The sequence below is a fragment of the Anser brachyrhynchus genome, assembly GCF_964034855.1.
Source record: "Anser brachyrhynchus genome assembly, chromosome: 2".
NCBI lineage: Eukaryota > Metazoa > Chordata > Aves > Anseriformes > Anatidae > Anser > Anser brachyrhynchus.
The window spans coordinates 44,749,412-44,769,032 of NC_137695.1; the positions used below are offsets into that span (position 1 = coordinate 44,749,412).

The 19,621-nt window shown below is 40.4% G+C and overlaps 1 protein-coding gene across 1 annotated transcript in view; it reads right to left on the reverse strand.

Moving 5' to 3' along the window:
• Positions 1–9,091, reverse strand: part of ABHD5 (abhydrolase domain containing 5, lysophosphatidic acid acyltransferase) — a 29,224-nt gene extending 20,133 nt beyond the window's left edge. Inside the window, exon 1 of the mRNA XM_080578312.1 lies at positions 8,927–9,091. Coding sequence (XP_080434438.1) covers positions 8,927–9,060 — 134 coding nt within the window. The 5' untranslated portion in view covers positions 9,061–9,091. The remainder of the gene's footprint in view (positions 1–8,926) is intronic.
• Positions 9,092–19,621: the final 10,530 nt, after the last annotated feature.

The following is a 19,621-nucleotide window of genomic DNA, read 5'->3' on the forward strand; positions in this document are numbered from 1 at the left end:
AGGTGTTACTGATTAGCATGAAAAAAACTCCAGTTTCTCAACTACATTTTACATATTTTAGGAAACTAGGACAATACATTTATCATGTGAAAGCAACATGCTCTGCATGAAACTGAGAACAGGATGAAGCAAATAATATACATTAGACTTAAACCTTTACCAGATAAAATTAACTGTGGTTAATCTTCAATGTTAGTCTGTTAAGTAATAAAAGCCAATTTCTAAAATGAGAAAGACGAAATGCACAGAGAAGTCTGCGTGTCAGTCTGTCTCTGAGAAGCACCCTACTTTTGCATTTTTATTCCTGTGAGGTGAAATGGGTGACCCGATGCCTGAATCTCAGGCAATTACCACTACTAGATCAGATCTAAAAACTTAGTGTTCCCTCCATTTTGTTCAACTATTTTTGTGGCTACTCTCTCCATCAGGTTTGTGAAAAGATTCATCTTTAAAAGAAACTATGTTTTAAGCCAACTAATTATAGAGACCCAGCTGACAAGAGAAACGAAGCAGTTAACCAGAAGATCTATGGGCTAATAACGTGGAAAAAAAGACTAGTGGGGCACGTTGGAGGCTGGCAAGCTTTAAAGTCAGAGGTGCCACTGACAGTAAGATATAATCATGACCTCGGTTGGTTTGGATTTAACTGGGCAGGGATGTCTCCGGAACAGGGCTGAGGATGGGGTTTCATGAGAGCTTTAACTGCGTAACTAATTTTAGGACTCCCTCTTGCAGCCCTTCCTTCCTGTCCCCAAAGTGCAGCATGTTCTTCAGGACTTCAGTTTTCTGCGGATGATGCATGCAGTCAGAATCATTCAATCAAACAATCATAAATGTATGACCATCAGTCATACACTACGTACAATAACTGTTACTGCAAAGGCTGTCTATCTAGGGGCAGAGCTTCTGCACATACAGTAGGAGCCAGATGTAGTAGCCATCACAGCAATTTGAATGAGATGTTCCAAGGACAAAAATTAAGTTCTGGCAACTACAAACATCAGAAGAAGAAAAATATTTCATGGTCCACTTTACAATCATCGCATGAAAAGATCAAAAAAAATGTTGCAATCCTCTGAGAAAGACCTTGGGGAGCACACTATGATGGCAAGACTCAGGAGCAAGAACTGGGAACGTGACAGGGGAACAAAGCACCAAATCTTTTAACAAATGTCTGTTTACCATTTTCATGAGATGACAAAAACACCATATGAAAGTGCTGTGATTGGGTTAAAAAGGAAAGCATTTTTTTCCCAGATGACATAAGCCTGCCTATGAAGTTCTGTTTAGATGAATGTCAAGCCAAGACATTCCATGCAATTAGATGTTGTGAAACCGCTGGATACTTCACTAACATTAAAATAGAATGTTTTGAAAACCTCTGCATAATATTTCTAGGAAGCGTAATGTACCTCAGGTCCATTTCAACAAGAAGCCCATGATAAGTTATTGCAGAATATTGCTACACTGGGTCAGAGGTAAAAACAATGCATTCCTCATGTACTTACTGCATCTTGAACTCTGTATTCAGAACATTCAACATCAAGATTATTGTAAAAATTCACAAGGAAATTTTATTACCATCTCTATTTATATCAACAGTGCTACTGCTTACCAGAATTAACCTGAGAATGTAGATAAGGTAAATCCATAAACAATGAACATTTTATGGCTATTTTATTGCTACGGAAGTTTACCACCGTGTTTGAACTCATTTGAGCAACCTGAGCATTCAAAGCAGTGGAGAGTACCCACAATTTGCTCTCTCCCATGCTGAACCTTAGCCGCAGGTATGTCTTGCTGTATACCTTACATGACTGTGCCTCCCTCTTCCCCATTTTCTTCTCTGTCTTCCAGTACTGCCTTTCCATTTGTTTATCCATTCCACCACCTTCTAACAGTAACCAAGTAATCAAGCCCTCAGTTATTTCCTGCCATATTTTCTAGGGAGTCAGTATTTCATATTTTAATTTAAAAGCCAAAATCAAACTCAATCTAGAGAAAAATCCTGTCGGCAGCTACAGACCAGGTAGGAAAGAATACAGAACACAGAGATAAAGATGCAGATGTGGTGGAGAGGAAAGGGGGTGCTGCAGTCACAATAAAGCTGTGACAGAGACCATACATGTAACACAGCTTACCTACCAGATAGTACCTACACCCCTCTGCCTCCTCCACAGTAAATTCGCATCTGATAGAACTTGGCATTGCCACAGTTACTAAGTGTTTTCATAAACATTACACGACACACTGCATCGAGAATTTAGGAAGAAATGTATAAATGAAATAAAGAAAATGAAAATTCTCTCTTGGTGTCCTTCAGATATACATAACTTCCTATTACTTTCGTTTCATTCATCCACCTATTGATGTACTCGTGCTGCCCTTCAGATATTGCATGACCTCAACCTTCATATACTGTTTAAACCCTGCTTGTCAGCCTTCTAACACCTACCATGCCAGAGGCCCACATTTCAGACCGTCCCCGAGTTCTATCACACACAACAATAACAGAATCCACACATAACAACCGCCTGTTATAAATATACACCACTGCCCATCCCCACTCTACCCTATTTGTTTATATCCCATACTGTATTATGCATAATTTAGATCACAACTTAAATAGGAGATGGGTTTATTTTTCCATAAAGAACCATAAAAGAAACACACACAAAAGACTACCTAAAGCACATGATTATTCCCTTAGCTCCAAACACACTACACACAAACCACACTCTTATCACACAACCTGCCTCTACGTGAGTGTAAATACACACTGAAGATGCATTGTTTCGCTGCTTGCCATTAGAACAGCTTCTACTTTGTGTTCTTTATCATAGTCACCTACAGTGACTAACTTTGTCAAACTTCAAGAATTGGTATTTGATCTTTGGGCTACCTAGCCTCATTTCCACTTCTTGGAAAACTCTCTGAAGCGAACAACCCCTCCCTTCATCCTGAAACTAAAAGACTCTTTTGTTAACATGACTACACATCAAATGTTTTATGTGTCAGAAAGACATGTAAGTAACCTCAGAAAGAGGTAAGAATCATCATCATACGATGGTTTGGATAGGAAGGGACCCTAACGATCATCTAATTCCAACCCCCTGCCATGGGCAGGGACACCTCCCACCAGACCAGGCTGCCCAAAGCCCCATCCAGCCTGGCCTTGAACACCTCCAGGGATGGGGCATCCACAGCTTCTCTAGGCAGCTTGTGCCAGTGCCTCATCACCCTCAGGGTAAATAATTTCTTCCTAATACATAATCTAAATCTACCCTTTTTTAGTTTAAGAACTTTACTCCTTGTCCTGTCACTACACTCCCTGACAAAGAATCCTTCTCCTGCTTTTTTGTAGGGTTTCTGTAGGATTTTGAAGGCTGCAAAAAGCCATTGCATCAAACATCCCCTTTTGGACAAGTACAGAATAATTAAGAAGCCTTTAAGATCAGTATAACGTACTGAATGTAATGAAGAAAAAAGTTTCTAGAATAGTTTGCTAGCACCAACCTACCCATTTTCTTTTTTTTTTCTCCTCATTGCTGTATCTTTCTCTTCCTCACCTCAGTATACGGGTGGACTTCCTCAGTGGCAATAGGCACCTGTGCATCTTTTATTACAGAAAAGATTTGGGGAGGTTTATCTTCCTCTCCTTTCTGTCGTCTCGTACGACCCTTGGTTTTCTATTACAACTCATTCAGAGCTCCTTCCTACTCCGGCATTCCTCACCGTATTTTCTCAGTGTCATTCAAGGCTTTACCCTTAAAATCCTCCTCTTTTACCCTCTTAACCTTATTCCAGAGTGACCTCATTTCATTACACAGCTTCATGGACTCACAAATCTCTTCTCCACTGACCTCTCCCTTGCTGTTCAGCTTCTCATCTGGATCTTTCAGTTTCAGCGCCAACGTAAACTCACTCACCTTTCCTCTCGTGCCCTCTTCTCTCTGGCTCTCAATACAAATTATGGACAAAAACCTATCCTGAAAGATCAGAGTTGCAAGAAAATACTCAAGTTATGAAATAAGCTAATTAAAATTTCCTCAACAAGCAATTTTAATAAACCACTAAATATGAGGGGAAAAAATGAAGATGCTTTAATAATTTATGAGTTGGGAAAGTGGTTCAGATTCTCTCATTAACGTGCAGAAAAATTGTAGGTAGTGCAGATTCTCCTGGCACAGACACGATTCTTTTCAGAGGGCTAATCTCTAACAGGGCCTACAAGGCACAGCCCAATTGACCCAAATAAAATACAGAGCCCTGGGGCAGCACCCGTCTTCTAACAGACTCTATAAAAACTTCAGAGGATGCCCCAAACCATGCAACCCTGGCAAAAGGATCGCTAATCCTGGCATTTCTCGTTTTCATTCTCAGATGTAAGGACTTGAGCCAGGTGACTAATCGACCTAGTAAGATATTTTATAGGGGATTTCTGTCATAACAGATGACTCAGCCAGATAATCAGGGAAGGAGAACGGGATCTTCTACCAGAGGCAATGGAAAGCTCCAGGTGAGCCATCAGAAGTGCATGTTCTTTAGTAATGGGACATCCACGTATTATATAAATGAAGCATGAAGCACGTGTAACACACTTTAACTCTGGGATTGTGTTTGGGCCTGGTAGTGACAGTGGAAACAACGCACTTGAATGCTGCTTCGCCTGCGGTGAGAACCTGTGTTTCCACATGCAATTGGAGGGGAGCCACTGAAAGGGTTTTTTCCCTGCTGCTTGGAAAGAGGGGGAAAGACCTCTGCAGCTCTCTGGAGTCAGCTGGTGGTACCTTTCCTCGTGTTGCCTAATACAAGAACAAGTTTCAGGAAGAGTGGAGGAAAAAACCTTTAGCACAGCAGTGTCTAACCTGTGCTATTCAAACCTCTCGATTATGACTCCTGAGGCGATCTCCATTATGAATTATAAAAAAATAAAAAATTCTCTGTAAAGTCACAACTGTATTTGCTGAATTACAAATGGGATGCCCCAATTTTACTTTTTTTAATTGTTAAACTGTGAAAGAAAGTTCAGCGGCCTGGCTGTACCTTGATGAAAAGATCCTGACCTAGGCCGTGGTTCCCCAGCAGCTCTAACATCTAATTTCCCACTAAGCTGAGGGCGCTTGAAAGGCTGTGGGTTAAGTTATAAATGGATCTACCTGAAAAGCCACATCACCAAGGTAAGGACATCACTTGTAACTATTGAGGACCAATGTGAAAAAACATTAAGAAATGAAGAAAAAAATAATAAGAAATGATTCCCTAAATGTCCTAAACATGAGCCAAAGATTCTCTGACAAACAAGGGACTCCACAGAGTAGTCAATGCCAAGTAAAAGAGATGAACAAATCATCTAATTCTATATTCTTACTACAAATGTATATATTTTTAAACCTTTTTCCGTAACACTTGCAGGTGCTAGACTTGAAAAGCAGAACATCACTGTACTGGCATTTAGGTGAGTTTCTTCCTTGCACAGGGACAGGACACACACTGCCAAGATCATTTTGTTTCTGGAAGGAGAAGATAGCCCTTATTATATTTTGCCATCTTTACCTTTCTCAAGTCTGTGTTGCGGGAGAAGAGATCTTCCAGACCACTGCAGACTTTCCCTCCCCAAACTCATACAAGGACAGGAAAACCGAAACAATCTGATAAATGCCTGAAAACCTGCTCATACATACACTTTCAGATGAGCACACAAACACAGTGCAAAAGGCACTAAGCACTGAAGTCATGACTGACACAACAGTGAAAAAGATAAAATCAGAAGAGGAAGGAAACATCCTTTAACCTCTTCCTGCACACGCTTCTCACAGTGCACTTATGGTTTCATTGTCTCTTCAAAGGTGGAAGCTGTAGGTCCCAAACCTGCTGTTAGTCATGTGTACTACAGGACAGGCTGTTAGAAATAGTCTCCTTTCACCAGGAAAGGTAAGAACCACCCACCAGGCTTTCATCAGTCTACCTTCATTTAGCTTGCTTTAGAACCTAAATGATGTAACCAGCAGAAAAATAAAGCAAGACTTGAGTTGAGAGTATCCCGTTATGCTTTATGCTTTAATATTACTCTTTAGTACATCATTGTGCTATCACTGTGAACTGTCTTACTAAGAGTCAGATATAGGCTCTATCAAGCTCAATAAATTATTCCTCTTTTATTTCAAACAACTCACTTCGAAACTATAAAAATAATTCTGTAGCATTTTAAATCACATACCAAAAGAATCAAAACACAAACAAGCTTGAATGGCATTGCAAAAATAATTGTGGTTACTGGTGTTGCAGTGGTACTTACAGTATATGTTCTTACATACTTCTCCGAGCCGTTATTTTGAGAGGCTGGAGATCATATGCAAGCAAAATGATGTAGGCTCATAAGTGCAGTTTCCCTAAAATTTTTGTTTTAAAGGAAGTTAGTCCACTTATCACAAGGGGCAAAGGGGGAATTTTCTTCCAGATATTTACGTATATTTAGTAGCTGCTATTACTAGATTTATTACAAGCCATAAACAGTCCTGTTGAATTCAGAGGGAGTGTAAGTGAACTCAACATCAGCAAAAAGATTAGGGTAGGCTGTTTGTCTCACAGGCAGAAGTCTACTTCTACAGCTTATACAGAGAAGGTTCAGGGCTGTGAAGAAGTTTGGGCATCGTTAGCAGGTGACAAGTTAAACAAGCAATCACTTCCATGACGGAGACCAAAATATTTGTTTAGTTAAACTTCTCACTGTAGGTTAGGACAAGGCCGTGAGTACCTTTCAGTTGAGATTTCCTACAAAGGAACGTGTCACTGCTTTTCTGTTTTCACCCTACTTAGGCAGTTACTAGATTTCAACAAACCGGTTGTTTGCATACGTTGCATAACAAGATGAGTCACACTATTTTCTCTAAGCAGATAAAATAAACTTCATATTTATTCTTTGTATACACCTATTGCTAACAATTTAATTTAGGGCTCTAATGCTATATAGTCAGCCTTCCTCTCACTGCTACAAAGTTTTAAATCCAGAAGTATTTAACACATTTCACTCATTTATAAATTTCTTCCAGGTACTGAGTTTTGCTCTCTGCTTGAAAAGTTGAAGAAATGCTGATCGTTAGAACCAGACCAATAAAAGTGCTAACAACCTGGAGTACTAACATCACAGCTAATGCACTTTCCGAATTCATGGAAAAGCATGAGATTTTGTTCTTAGAAGTCTAAGAAGACTTAGAAGTCTTTAATGAATTGGGGGCTTACTCTGAAAGACTTCACATTAAATGGCCTGATTGTTCAGAAGGGTGACACGGACAACTTCCTGAAAATCAAGCGCCTTTAGAAGCTATCCAGCGGAGTAAGCCATGACAAGAAATTTCTCATAATCCTCTTTGAAAAATTTAGCCTATGACTCCTTACCCTACGTCCAGATCATCTAATGTTACAATGCTGCAGCCCTGACGGGCTACTGAAGTTGAGGGCATTTGGCACTACCTAAGCAGCGCTCAGTACCCTGTGTGATTGAATCAGGCAGCTAATACAGTTCAGGCTAATGCGCTGAATGAACATATAAACAAAACAGGTTGAGGCAGAGCTATTTTAAGACTCTTACTTAGAAAATCTGTAAATCATCAAGAAGAGGCTTTGCAAATGAGATGTATTTTATGAATGTGAATGGATGAGAAGGAACGCAGAACCATGAAGGAAACTGTAGTTTCAAATGTATAAATGCTACAGAAGGTATAAAAAAAACCAACAAACTGTATTATTAAAAAAAAAAGGCATTCTAAGTTTGAGGAAAGGAGGAAAGAACAGTGACAGATTAAACTGAACTGCACAGTGCATTGAAAGAGAAGCCTGTGAAGTTTATACTTGGAGAGAGAACTCCGCGTGTATACAGTTGGGAATCTGGAAAAGATGGTAAGTCCAGTTCTGGTCCATCCAGACTGCGCTGGCAGCAGCAAATCATCTAAGATGAAATATAAACACCAAAAACTCAAAAAAGTCTACACATAGAACAAGACTGAGAACGCAGATAGTTTTGGAAGATAAGAGAACAGACGTATCAGATGACAACATGCAAATAGCATCCTGGATATGAAATTATGAAAGCACAGTGTGATTTTCATGCAAGTTGTTAGAGAATTCTAAGTGGAATTCCTCAAAAAAACATAATTATGAAATAATGGAGAAGGAAGAGGCAAAAAGTGAGTTTGGGGGGGCAGGCAATCGGCAGTATGAGCAATGCGATACACCACCTGATATTTAAAGGATGGCGAAGGAAAAAATCATGTAAACAGTGCATTAAGAGCACACTTAAACATCTGATAGAGGGGGATACAGTACACGTATGACTGGAGCAAAGCGAGATATATTCTGATCGGGTAATTTTGGGGCTAGAACCGCAAACTATGACAGAACAAACTCAGAGCGACCAGCAGAGGTGATACATTTTAACACAGACTCGGAGCCAGGATATTTTATGGTGGGAATGGGGAGGCAGAGGATGTATTCTGGGACAAGGGAGGCGAGGCGCTGTGGGGCCAGGAGCCGCCAGCAGCCTGAGGTACGGCGCGGGGCACACACCGGGGGGGGGGGGCGCGGGGGCGCGCCCCCGGTGCGGGGCAGGGCGGCGGCCGCAGGCGCGTCCTCGCGGGGCCGGGCGCGACCAAGCCGGGCGCACCGCGGGGGGGGGACGCGGAGAGGGCGCTGCCCACGGGCAGCAGGCGGTGAGGGGCGGCGGGACACCGCTCCGGGCAGCGGGAACCGGGCACACACCGCGGCCGTCGGCGGGAGGGAAGGGGCCGGGCGGCTCGCAGAGCCGGGCGGGGCTGCAGACAGACCGCCGTGTCCCCCCCCCGTGCAGGCGCCGCTGTCCCCGGTCCCGCCGGGCCGCCTCCAATGGCGGCCGGAGGTGACCCGCAGGGCCGCGTCCCGCGGCGCTCACCCGTCGCTGGAGGTCTCCTCCTCGGCCATGGCGGCGGGGCGGCAGCCGGCTGCTGGCGGCGGCGGCGGCGGCGGGGCGGTGGCGGCGGCGGGCAGCGCGGAAAGGGACAGCGCGACGGCGGCGGCCCCGGCCATCACGGGCCCCTCCCTCCTCCTCCCTGCGTCATGCCCGCCGCGGCCACCCACAGCACAGAGCCGCCTAGAGCGCCGCCCCCACCGCCATGGCGGGCGGGAGGGCGCCCTGAGGGGACGCTGTGGGGGGGGGGGTCCCTCGTGGGGATCGCCCGCTCCAACCGTCCCCCTGCCACCAGTGTCACACACTAAACCGTGTCCCTAAGCACCACGTCCAGCCTTGCCTTGAACACCCCCTGGTCTCAGCCCCGCCACAGACCGACATAACCCAGCCAGCTTGCTTTGCACAGCCCTAGATTCTCGGGGGTAGTTTGTGGTTGTTTTTACGGATAAAAAAGGGATGCACTCCTCAACCGCATCCAGGCCCATGCTATAGGTTGCATTACTATTCAGCAGTGTATGAACTGCATTCACACTAAACAATCAACAAACCCTAACTGAAATAAAGCAGCAAGATGCAGTGAGTGGAAGCGTCGGCGAGAAGTTTTCAAGCCTCGCGTTCTTCCTGACTTTTGCCGCAGACCTAAGGCGCTTCAAAAAAACAGACAGGATGATCACTGTTTCTTTAGGTTTCTGAAATCCTGTGACAAAAGCTGTAATGTTAATTTGGTAATACAAAAGCCATTCTGCAATTTTAACAACAGTGATCGTTAAGGTTACACAATCTCAGCTAAAGTTTGTTTGGCTGTGTCACAATGCTTTGGCAATCTAACATTTTTCTCTAGAGAGGTGTTTTTTTTTCAGTTATTACTTCCCTGAAATATTCTACTTGCTGAAAATATGAATATCTGTGAATGCAGAACTATATGACTACTGTCAACATTTGCAGTGATGCTCCATGGAATTTGCGAAGAGCCTGAAATAATAGCCCTGAGTGCTACTACTTCTTCTTAATTCCAATGAAATAATATGTTTAAAACCTCGTAAGTAAGATTTAAGCCCTACTCATGGAACATGCAAGTGTTAGACATGGTTATTTCTGTGATTTCACTTCAGTTCTGTTCACGCAAGCAGTCATTGGTTACACGTATTTAAGAATGTAAATATACAAATAATGCACTTCCATTCATCAGTCTCTCTTTCTCTTACTTCCTTTCTTGATAGAAATAGCTCAGTTTCTTTAGAGTTGACTTGATTACGTGGATAAATCAGCTGTATTTCTGTGCATGAAGAAATGACTGCAATAAAGCCAATGGAAGAGGGTCAGTCACACATCAGTTGGCTGATGTTGTCGTGTAAAAGAATGAAGGATAGCTAGATCATGATGAGAAGCAAAGAGTTCAGATGAGGTTTTCCATTTTGGTATTTCAGAGAATTTTCTGGACACTGAAAATATCCCTCTGATTCTGAAGGGATGGTTCTTGCCACTGTTTAGTCTCTCACTTCAGTAATAAGCCCCCATGTTCATTTTTAATGGGAGTTATATTTGGTCCTTTTTATTGAATTAGTTTGTTGCCATTCTCTTTAAGAAGAGGTATGCTACCCAATGTTGCTATTATAAGCCAGAATTTTATTTTCAGACCCCATCATGTAACACAGGTGATATTCTTTTGTTATACTCTTTTCAGAGCAAAAGTCTTTTCCTGCTAGCATCAGAGGAAAGAAACAAGTTCTCTTAGCTGTGAGAAGAAAAGCAATCCATCTGACCTCACAAATACTCATTGTCCTGGAGTGAGATAAAAATATCAGTCTCCATGCTAGAGAAAGACTCCAGGTGACATTATAGAAGTCGGAGTGTCAAAGCCATCTTGCTTACTCTGGATTTCAAACAACAACTTTGAGACCATCTATATTAGAAGTCAGTTCACAGTAAGTGTCATTGTTCTTAGCTATTTAAGATTTGAGGTTGTACTATTTTCTATGTCAATACACCTCAAACACAAAGAATTTCTATATTACATTTACTACACTTCCAGTCCTACTTTTGATCCAACAGAAGTAGCTGCTTGTCAGCTAGAGCTGACTGTGACAATGAAACATGAAAAGAGAGTGCAAATGTTTTTCACCCATGTTTTTTATAATGACCCACTTAGTATCCTACTTTTCCAAAGAGCATCACAAATAGCTTGCTAAAATCTATCTGATCAAAAACCATAAAGAAGGCTGACCAGGCCAAGTATGTACACACGAAGGAAAAAAATATTGCTTATGCTTGTTTTCTATATGAAAGTGATAAAAACAGCAGCTTGATAAAAGGAACATCATACACTATGCCTATTCTGATTTGGTAGCAACAACTACGATGGCAGCCCAGCTCACAACTGAAGGTGTTCCCACCGGTTGCATCCTTCTGGTGGTTCAGCAAATATGTAATTTACTGCCATAAAGCCTCTGCAGGCCCTTTGTTTCTTGCACCCACAGGTCTTTCTTCTCTGAGTGTCTACTCTACATGTTGTCCATGTTGTAGTTCAGGCATGACTTCCAGCTGAAAGTTCGAGCCTTGCATCCCAGGTAGCCCAGGCTGAAAAGGAGAATGTTTGCATTCAGAGCCCCTGTAGCACCATTTTGTAACTGCACCCACAGCAGTTGTGGTAGGAAGTTGTGTAACTGCGTGCAGGAGTCAGCTCTGGGGAGGTCAAGAGAAGTTTAAGTGCTTCAAGGAGCAAGCGTACTGCAAAGAGGGGTGATAAGATATGTCCTTATTGTTATGTATCAGTATCAGTGACAGCTGGGGCCATGGCATGCTGTGCAGCTAGCCACAACTCCCGTGTTGTCATACTTAGCTGTTCCAGCATGCGTCACTCACACGTGATTAACCTGAAAATTCCCTTCTGGATACAGGAATGGCTGGGAAGAGACAAGGTTTCATGTTTTCTGGTGGGTGGAAGGGTGCTGCCATTAAGAGTACAGTGACTATGTCTGCCTGGGTCTGTGTGCTAGCTCTGAGAGCACGTGTTGAGACATTTTCAGCAGCATGAGACAGGGTGTGTAATCTAGACAACACCACAACCTTATTTCATCTTCTTTACCTTTGAAGGTGGGTACCTGCATGAACATACAAACTGGAGCCCTCTGGGGCCTCTGGAAAAGTCTGGACCTAGCAAGAGGCTAGTTTTGATTAAAACCAGTAAGAAGCAACTAGCTGACAAGGTCAGAGTGGACATTAGTTGAGGCTGCCCATGAAACAGCAGATTTAGCAATCTGAAGAGTATGAAGAGTAGGATTAAAATAAAATCCATGACATTCAGAAAGACAGACTTGAATGAACTTGGAGAACTGGAATTTAGGAGTCCTTAGAAAAGCTTGTATAACAGGTAAAAAGAAAAGGAAGAGTGAATTCACAGGAGCAGCTAGTTATTTAAAGGAATGGTATTAAGGGCAAACAGAGGTTTTTATTGTGAAGGAAAGTCAGCAAGTTAACGAACCAGTTTGGCTAAATTACTCAAGAAATAAATGTACAGGGATGGAAAAAAAGTAGGTTAGGATATTAAGGCTGAGAATTAAAGTATAACTGAAGTATGTAGAAACAGAATTTAAAAAACACAAGCATAAAATGACATGAAACTAGCAAGTAAAATAATAATAATAAAAAAATCACTCTAGAAATATAGTAACTATATGAGGTAGAAATGGTTCTCTAACTATCAAGTGAAAAAGCTAAAGGTGTCAGAAGGGCAGTACCTTCTAGACCTCACTAAAAAGATCAGGAAACTGTTGCAATAACAACAGAAGATAAGATTTTAGCCTCAGCTAAGAAAAGGATAGAGTACTTAAGTCAGGTATTTTCAAATTGACCTCAAGTCCCTCTTTTACTTCATCCTAGGGTATTTAAAGGTGTTGTTCACAGAATATCAGTGTCATTAATCAATATCTTTGAGAAAGTGTGATTGTTGGGTAGCATAGAGGAAGGCTGTAAAGTGACAAGCATAGTGGAGGGGAGAGAAGTGAGAAAAGAGGAGGTATGAAATGATAGATTAATAAAATTAATTTAAATTCTTAGAAAAACAGTGAAAGAAATAAGTATTATTGTGCATCCCTGAAAAATAGCGTAGAGATTGGTAACTGTCAGCAAGAAATTATGTCTCAAATGTCTGACTGATTTTATAACCAGATGACCTGTTCTGTGGAAAGAGACGAGCTACAGATGCAATACGTCTTGATTTTCAGGTAAATTTTCATTTGATTCCCTTAAGCAAATTAATCAAGTGTGTTTTACATTGATCTACAGCTAGGTGCATACAGAGCTATCTGGAAAACCAGAGTAACAGGATGGTTCCTTATCAAATTGGCAATGTGTATATTAAGTGGGATTGCACAGATCCCACATCTGGTGCTAGTCATTAGTGACCTGAAGGATGCTTATAAAAGGGAAAATGCTTATTGAATTCGTAAATGTATCAGGCAGGGAAGGAGTAAGTATGCAGGAAGACGGGGACAGAATATAAAATGCTCTTCAATTAGAAATACAAAAAAAAATGGGAAGCTATTCAACTGAAACAGCTGCAGACCTAAGCAGGAATAATCAGCTGGTAGGGAAAACTGGTTAGGTAGCAGTTTTGTACAATACTAACTCTGGCTTTGAGTGGTCACAGACTGGGTGTGAGTCAACAATGGCGTGTTATTACAAAAAAAAAAAAAGATAAGCATTCTGCTGGGATCTATTATAAGGATTAGAGTTTGCAAGACTTGGCAAGTAATTCTGCTTTGCTAAGCAGTTGTAAAGCTAGTTTGGGGTGTTGTGTGTCAAGAAGGATGTGGACCACCTGAAGAGCGTCTAGATGAGAACAACCAGAATGTCAGGGGGCCTACTGGAAATACGGAATGGTTCTGGACTGGTTAATTACGGAAGAAAAAGCTGAGTAGGAGGAATGATAACAGTCCCCAAATATGTGAGAATTTATGATTACGTGGGAATAACCTGTTTTCACTGTCCACCATGGGCAGAAATTCTAAACAGGGTATTTTAGGTTAAACATCAGGGCAAATATTCTTCAAAGGTATAGGTACTGGAAAAAAAGATTCCTGGGGTATGGTCATGGTCTGTCATTGGGGTCTTTAAGAACAGGCTACTTACATATTGTATCCTCTATAAACAGAGATGTCATGGGGGTAGGGGAGCTGCCTGGAGGCAGGGAGGCTGAGGACACAGCTTTCTGAGGACCTGTCAGCCCTACGTTTCCGTTGTTGGTAATGTCTTCAAGGCCAGCTGAGGTGGGCAGGAGTCCTGTCCACCAGCACCCTCACCATCCCATCACGTGTCCTGGCATCCATGCCACCCCAGCTGATAATAGTTGGAGGGTTTCAGCCCCCTAAAATCCACATCATAATCCTGTTCCTAGTGAAGTTGTTAACTACGAAACACAGCGCAACCTCTCTGGTGTAATCCTGATCTCATCGTAACCCTGTTGGTTGTAAATAAAAGCTTGTGCAATGCTTTTGGAGTTTTCTTTTTACACAAAGCGACATTTCTTTTTTAACCTTAAAACTCATGTTGTAATACATGATTGGTCAACAATCTTCAAACTTCTACCATAGGTAAAGAGAGGAAGTGTCTCATGGGTGTTGTACGTCACATCTGGTAAGCTCTAGGCCTGAGAATGTCCAGCCATTACACTTCAGAAATAATTCCATACTGCAGGATTTTTGGTAAAAAAAAAAATATGATTTTGAATACTTCTCTGTACTTGAAAGAAAATAATAAATTCCTAATGTTTTCAACCAGATTCGTAAAAATAACTGATAGTTTTCCAGCCATGTTAAGTCCCAGTTGTTTATGTATTCTATGTGAGTTAAATTACCTTAACTAGTAAAATCTTTTGCTTTATGTGTGTCAAGAAAATATTGAAAGCAATACTTAAAGTCAGTAAACATGTTTCGTTACAAGTTTTTAATAGTTGTTTCTTCTTTTGAGGGAAATTGTTCCTTCTTCTTTTGTCCTTTTTTTTTTTTTAATAATAAGTCATTGGCAAAAAGAAGTATTTCTATTTGTACTGATTCCAGCTGGTAGAAAATAGTAGTAAGTAGCAGTGTAATGGAAAATACTTATCTCCTTGGAGATTGGCTTTTTTAATATAAAGATCACTTTTGTAAGGCAGCGTCAAGATTAGTAAATGCTTGAACTCAGTTTAAAAATATATTTTTTCCCATTGAGTAGTCTCTGTTGCTGGCCAAATTCATCCTTGCAAGTATAATTTAAGTTAGGAAACTCAGTGACAGACAACCCAGTTATGTCTGTGGTGCGCTGTTTTTATTTACAAGGAATGTACATCAAGTCCTATTTCCCCGAAAAGAGGAAATACCAAACAACACGAGGAAGATTGTCTGCTTACAGTTTGTTATTTTGACTTTCTCTCAGTGTCATACAGATCTTGCTTCTCCCTGTGGCTTTTCTTTTTCTGCCTTTTTTTTTTTTTCTTCTGTTTGCTTGCTGGGTGCTCATGACACGCAGATACATACTGCCCTTCCAAACAATACTCAACCTTTGCATTCACATTCAAACCACAGTGCTAACCTTTATGCCATATATCTTAGTTACTACCCCAGCCTTGTCAAACTTGTCTGGATTTCGGCCAGTATTTTTAACTGTGAAAGTTATTGGTAAATAAAGACAAATTTAGCATGATTAGGAAGATATTTTCTGTCCATTATCTTCATCAGTGCCTGAAGATCAAAGTCAATGGCTATTCCCAGAGACAGCAAATCTACAGAATGAAGTGATATAAAATATTAAATACATATTTATGTAATCTTAGTGTTCAAAGTGCTGCAGTATATGGCAGCATGAATGCTGCATTTGTGTCTTTCTCCTCTGGCCGAAAACATGCTATCACTTCTGAGGGAAAAGTTCTCTGTTTCTCCCACTGGTATTTCCCCCAGGACTTCAGGAGCTGGTCAAAAGTAAAAGACTGGGCCATAATCTGCTTTGAGTTATTTTATGCTTCATCCAATTTAACTCTGTGTATTGCAGTGGAACTTTTTATCAGTTTTACTGTTGCAAACAAGAAAAGTGCATTTGCCTCAGATGTCTGTCAACTTCAGAAAATGTTCCGATCGAGAATCTTTTAATTTATTTCATTTTTCTTGATGTTGAAGTTATTTCACTAATCTTTCTTTATCTTTGCTGCTGAATATACATTTGATTACTAAATGTAAGTGCTTCTCTTCACATGACCTATTTCTTTTGAGTCTTAATGCTATTTCTTGGATACACCTGCCTCTTCCCTCGTCTATGTCAGGTACTTGGTTTCATCTTGCCTTTTTTTTTTTTTTGTAATTTGGATGATATGAATGGATTGCTATTGATTTTTTTTTTCAGGGTTTTAAATGTATTTGGTTTGTCTGACACCTTTGTTTCAGCAAAACTTTGGTCTCAGCAGATCTGAACCAGCATTGTCTGTGATTCCAAATATAGTATATTCTGTGTACCATAGAATATATATATATATATTCTGTGTAACATAGAATAGCTTGCTGTTCTTGCTTTTCTTTACAATCAGTTACAAAATTAACACCATTACACCAAGTGATGGCCAATTGCTATGTAATTTATGGGAATACTAATATTTATAGATAGAACAATAGATATTCAATTTCCTTTCTGTATTTGTATTGTAGCTGCAAGTTAATTCCTGGAGCATCACGTATGATTCATCATTTTGTTTTAGTCATGGGCAATTAATTGCCAGGTCAATCCTTAAGCAAAAGCTAAAAAAGGTAGTGTTTATTGACCTTAATCTAGGTTACAGACTTCATTATTAAAACATCCATTTAGTCCTGGGCTAGTAAAAGTAGTTAACAAAAATAAACTAAAGCCTTTTAATTTGAGATGGTGTATTCTTACTCCTGTATGCAGTTTTGCTTATACCATTTTGAAAAACGTAGAGAAAAAAAAAATGGAGGAAGGATGACAGAGCCTTCACAGGTAAATAACAGCTACTGTATGTGGAAAGTTAAATAGATTAGAACTCTTGTCCCGGAAAAGTGAAAACAGAAAGCAACATAAGAGAAATCCTTAAAGTAACGGATGACATGGAAAGGTAAATAAGAAACAAGCATTCACATATTGTCACAATACAGGAATCAGAGGAATCCTGTGAATCACATAACAGATGGAAAACAATCAGAAGGAAATACTTTCCATGTGACAGAAATAGCGCAATGTGATACTGTTGGGGACGGAGGAGCCCGTATTATAAAAGAGAGAGTAGGTGGGGCAATGGAAGTTATCTGTTGGTGTCCATCGAAGATAGTGACCGGATGCAATCCCCAGCTCAAATGCCCCAGCTTCAGGCACTGCTGGAAGCAGGGAAAAAAAAAAAAAGTACAACAGGAAGGTTGAGAGTGTTTTGCTAGATTGTTGTACGGGCTGTATTCTTTATGTGATGTGCAGTCTGGTTTATGCTGCCACATCTGCATTGCTACTTGTAACAGTGCTAACTGCATTAAAGATAGAATATACCACTCTACGCTACAGGTACCTCCTGATTTTGTTGAGTAGGATGTTTTGGACATGGTGAGCAATTTTGAGAAGGGGAAACTTCTGAAGTTTACTATTGTCAAAACAATTCCTCTACTTACTAATATGTGGCTAAGTAATCATGCTGACATCATTGTTTAATACTGCAAATTTTCCTTGCAGGTGCATCCAAAGTTTTATTATGGCTTGTACTGTTGGAGAGATAATATGTCCCCATATTATTTCTGGAATTCAGCTGGAGCTGGAATTCATTGAGTTGAGAGCAGTAATGACAGTGATGTGTCCTGGAAACACGTGCCTTAAGTATTTGGACATTCCATTTATCAACAGTAGTATCAAATGTTACTTGTATGAAGAAGTTACTGGAGGCTGTGTGAAAGAAAACTAACGCATATGTGTGTTAACAATCAAAATGAGAAGCATGTATACGATCATGTTCTTGATGGGTAGCTTCTTGTGTAAAGAACTGTTGGCTTTTGAGGCGGATGCAGAACATTGCTCTCCCAAGAAAAGGGATAAGGTGCTAACCTAACCAGAGAAGCACAAAGCCAAATGAGCCGTCTAAACATAGCTGTCTAGTACCATTTTAGTTGCTATGTGGTATATCTCCTGGCTTCCAGTTGTTGCTTCAGAAATCTGCAGATCCATCATCAGTCTTGCATTGTACCTGGCAGCCCTCTGCAGATGTCTTTGACGCCAAGGGTGTGTCAAGTGGCAGTCCGTGATGCAGATGATCTCTGTGAGTGCCAGCTGAAGTGTCACCTGGGAGGGGGCTTTCCCCGACTATCCTTCAGGTAACACTGTCAGGAGAGGAAGTGTGGAAGAAGCTATCCCTCATCTAGATGTGTCAGAGCACTTATATGCAGCCCCATAAATATAAATGCCTATATCCTAGTTGCATGGGCTGAACTCAGGGGAAGCAATGCAAATAAATCACATTAAAAAAATCAGGTGCGTATGAGTTATTCAAGAGCATGTACGTGAGAGCGGATCACATGTTGCATACTTTCAGAATGTTGTCTTGGTAGACTGATCTGATTAATTTTTAGCTGATTTTGATATCTAGTATGGAAGAAACTTGAAGAAAGGTAAGCTAATGTATTATTTCTTCTTATCTTTTAAGGAACTATAATTTCTTTACCATTTTCCTCCTTGTTGATGTTTCCTTCTTACAGATATGTTAAGATGCTGTTGGAATTGTCCTATATCAGATGTGCACATTTAAAATAGCAGATATACATACATTTTATTTATAACAATAAAACAATGAACTAGCTTTATTATCCACTGCATCCCTCAGAGTTGAATAATCACACATAGTGAATAAATCAACAATTAATGTTACTACCCCATGACAAACAAGTATTAAAAAATAACAAAACAGCAACTACAGACCTAGATAACAAATGTCCAGAAATATATTAATATCTAGAATAATCTGAAAGATCTCCATCAGTACAAAAATCCCTAAGAGAATATTATACAAATAATAGTATATCTTACCATAAGAACTCTGCATTTTATTTAACCAATGTTATTTTATTTTTTTTTGCAAACTCATCACATTGGGTTTCTTAATAAATATCATACAACATTACTTTGATGATACAAAAAAACCCCAGGAGTATGTCGAGGCCTCTTGAAGGACCATTTAACTAAATGGGGCACAGATGTCTGTCAAAGGCAAAATGCCTTACACCTTTGAATCTTAAAGTCCTCTTAAAAAATGTCAGGCGAAAAGGGATGTGCATTTGATTATGTTGCTAATGAATAAGGAAAAAACAAAAACAATGTATGGGATAACTCAATATTGCTTCTTATTTAACAGTTGTTTAAGCAAGAGACGTGGAAGATTTAAGTATACTCACAACTTATCTTTTCTCTGGCTAGGTGATGCTGATGCCCAATCAACACTATATCAGTGTTGCCAAGTGGATTGTTACCTTCAGAGTGAGGTATTTTAATTACATCATCTTAATATCACCGTTACTTATCCTAATTCTGCCATTTACCATTTTTTTCTGCTTTTCAGAAATGTCTCAGAGCCCAGAATGTTTTGAACTGGAGCATTTCAAATCTAGGTTAGCATAAATTTCAAACTACTCTGAATTGATAAAGCTCTGAAACCGGATAAATTCTTGGTGGTTT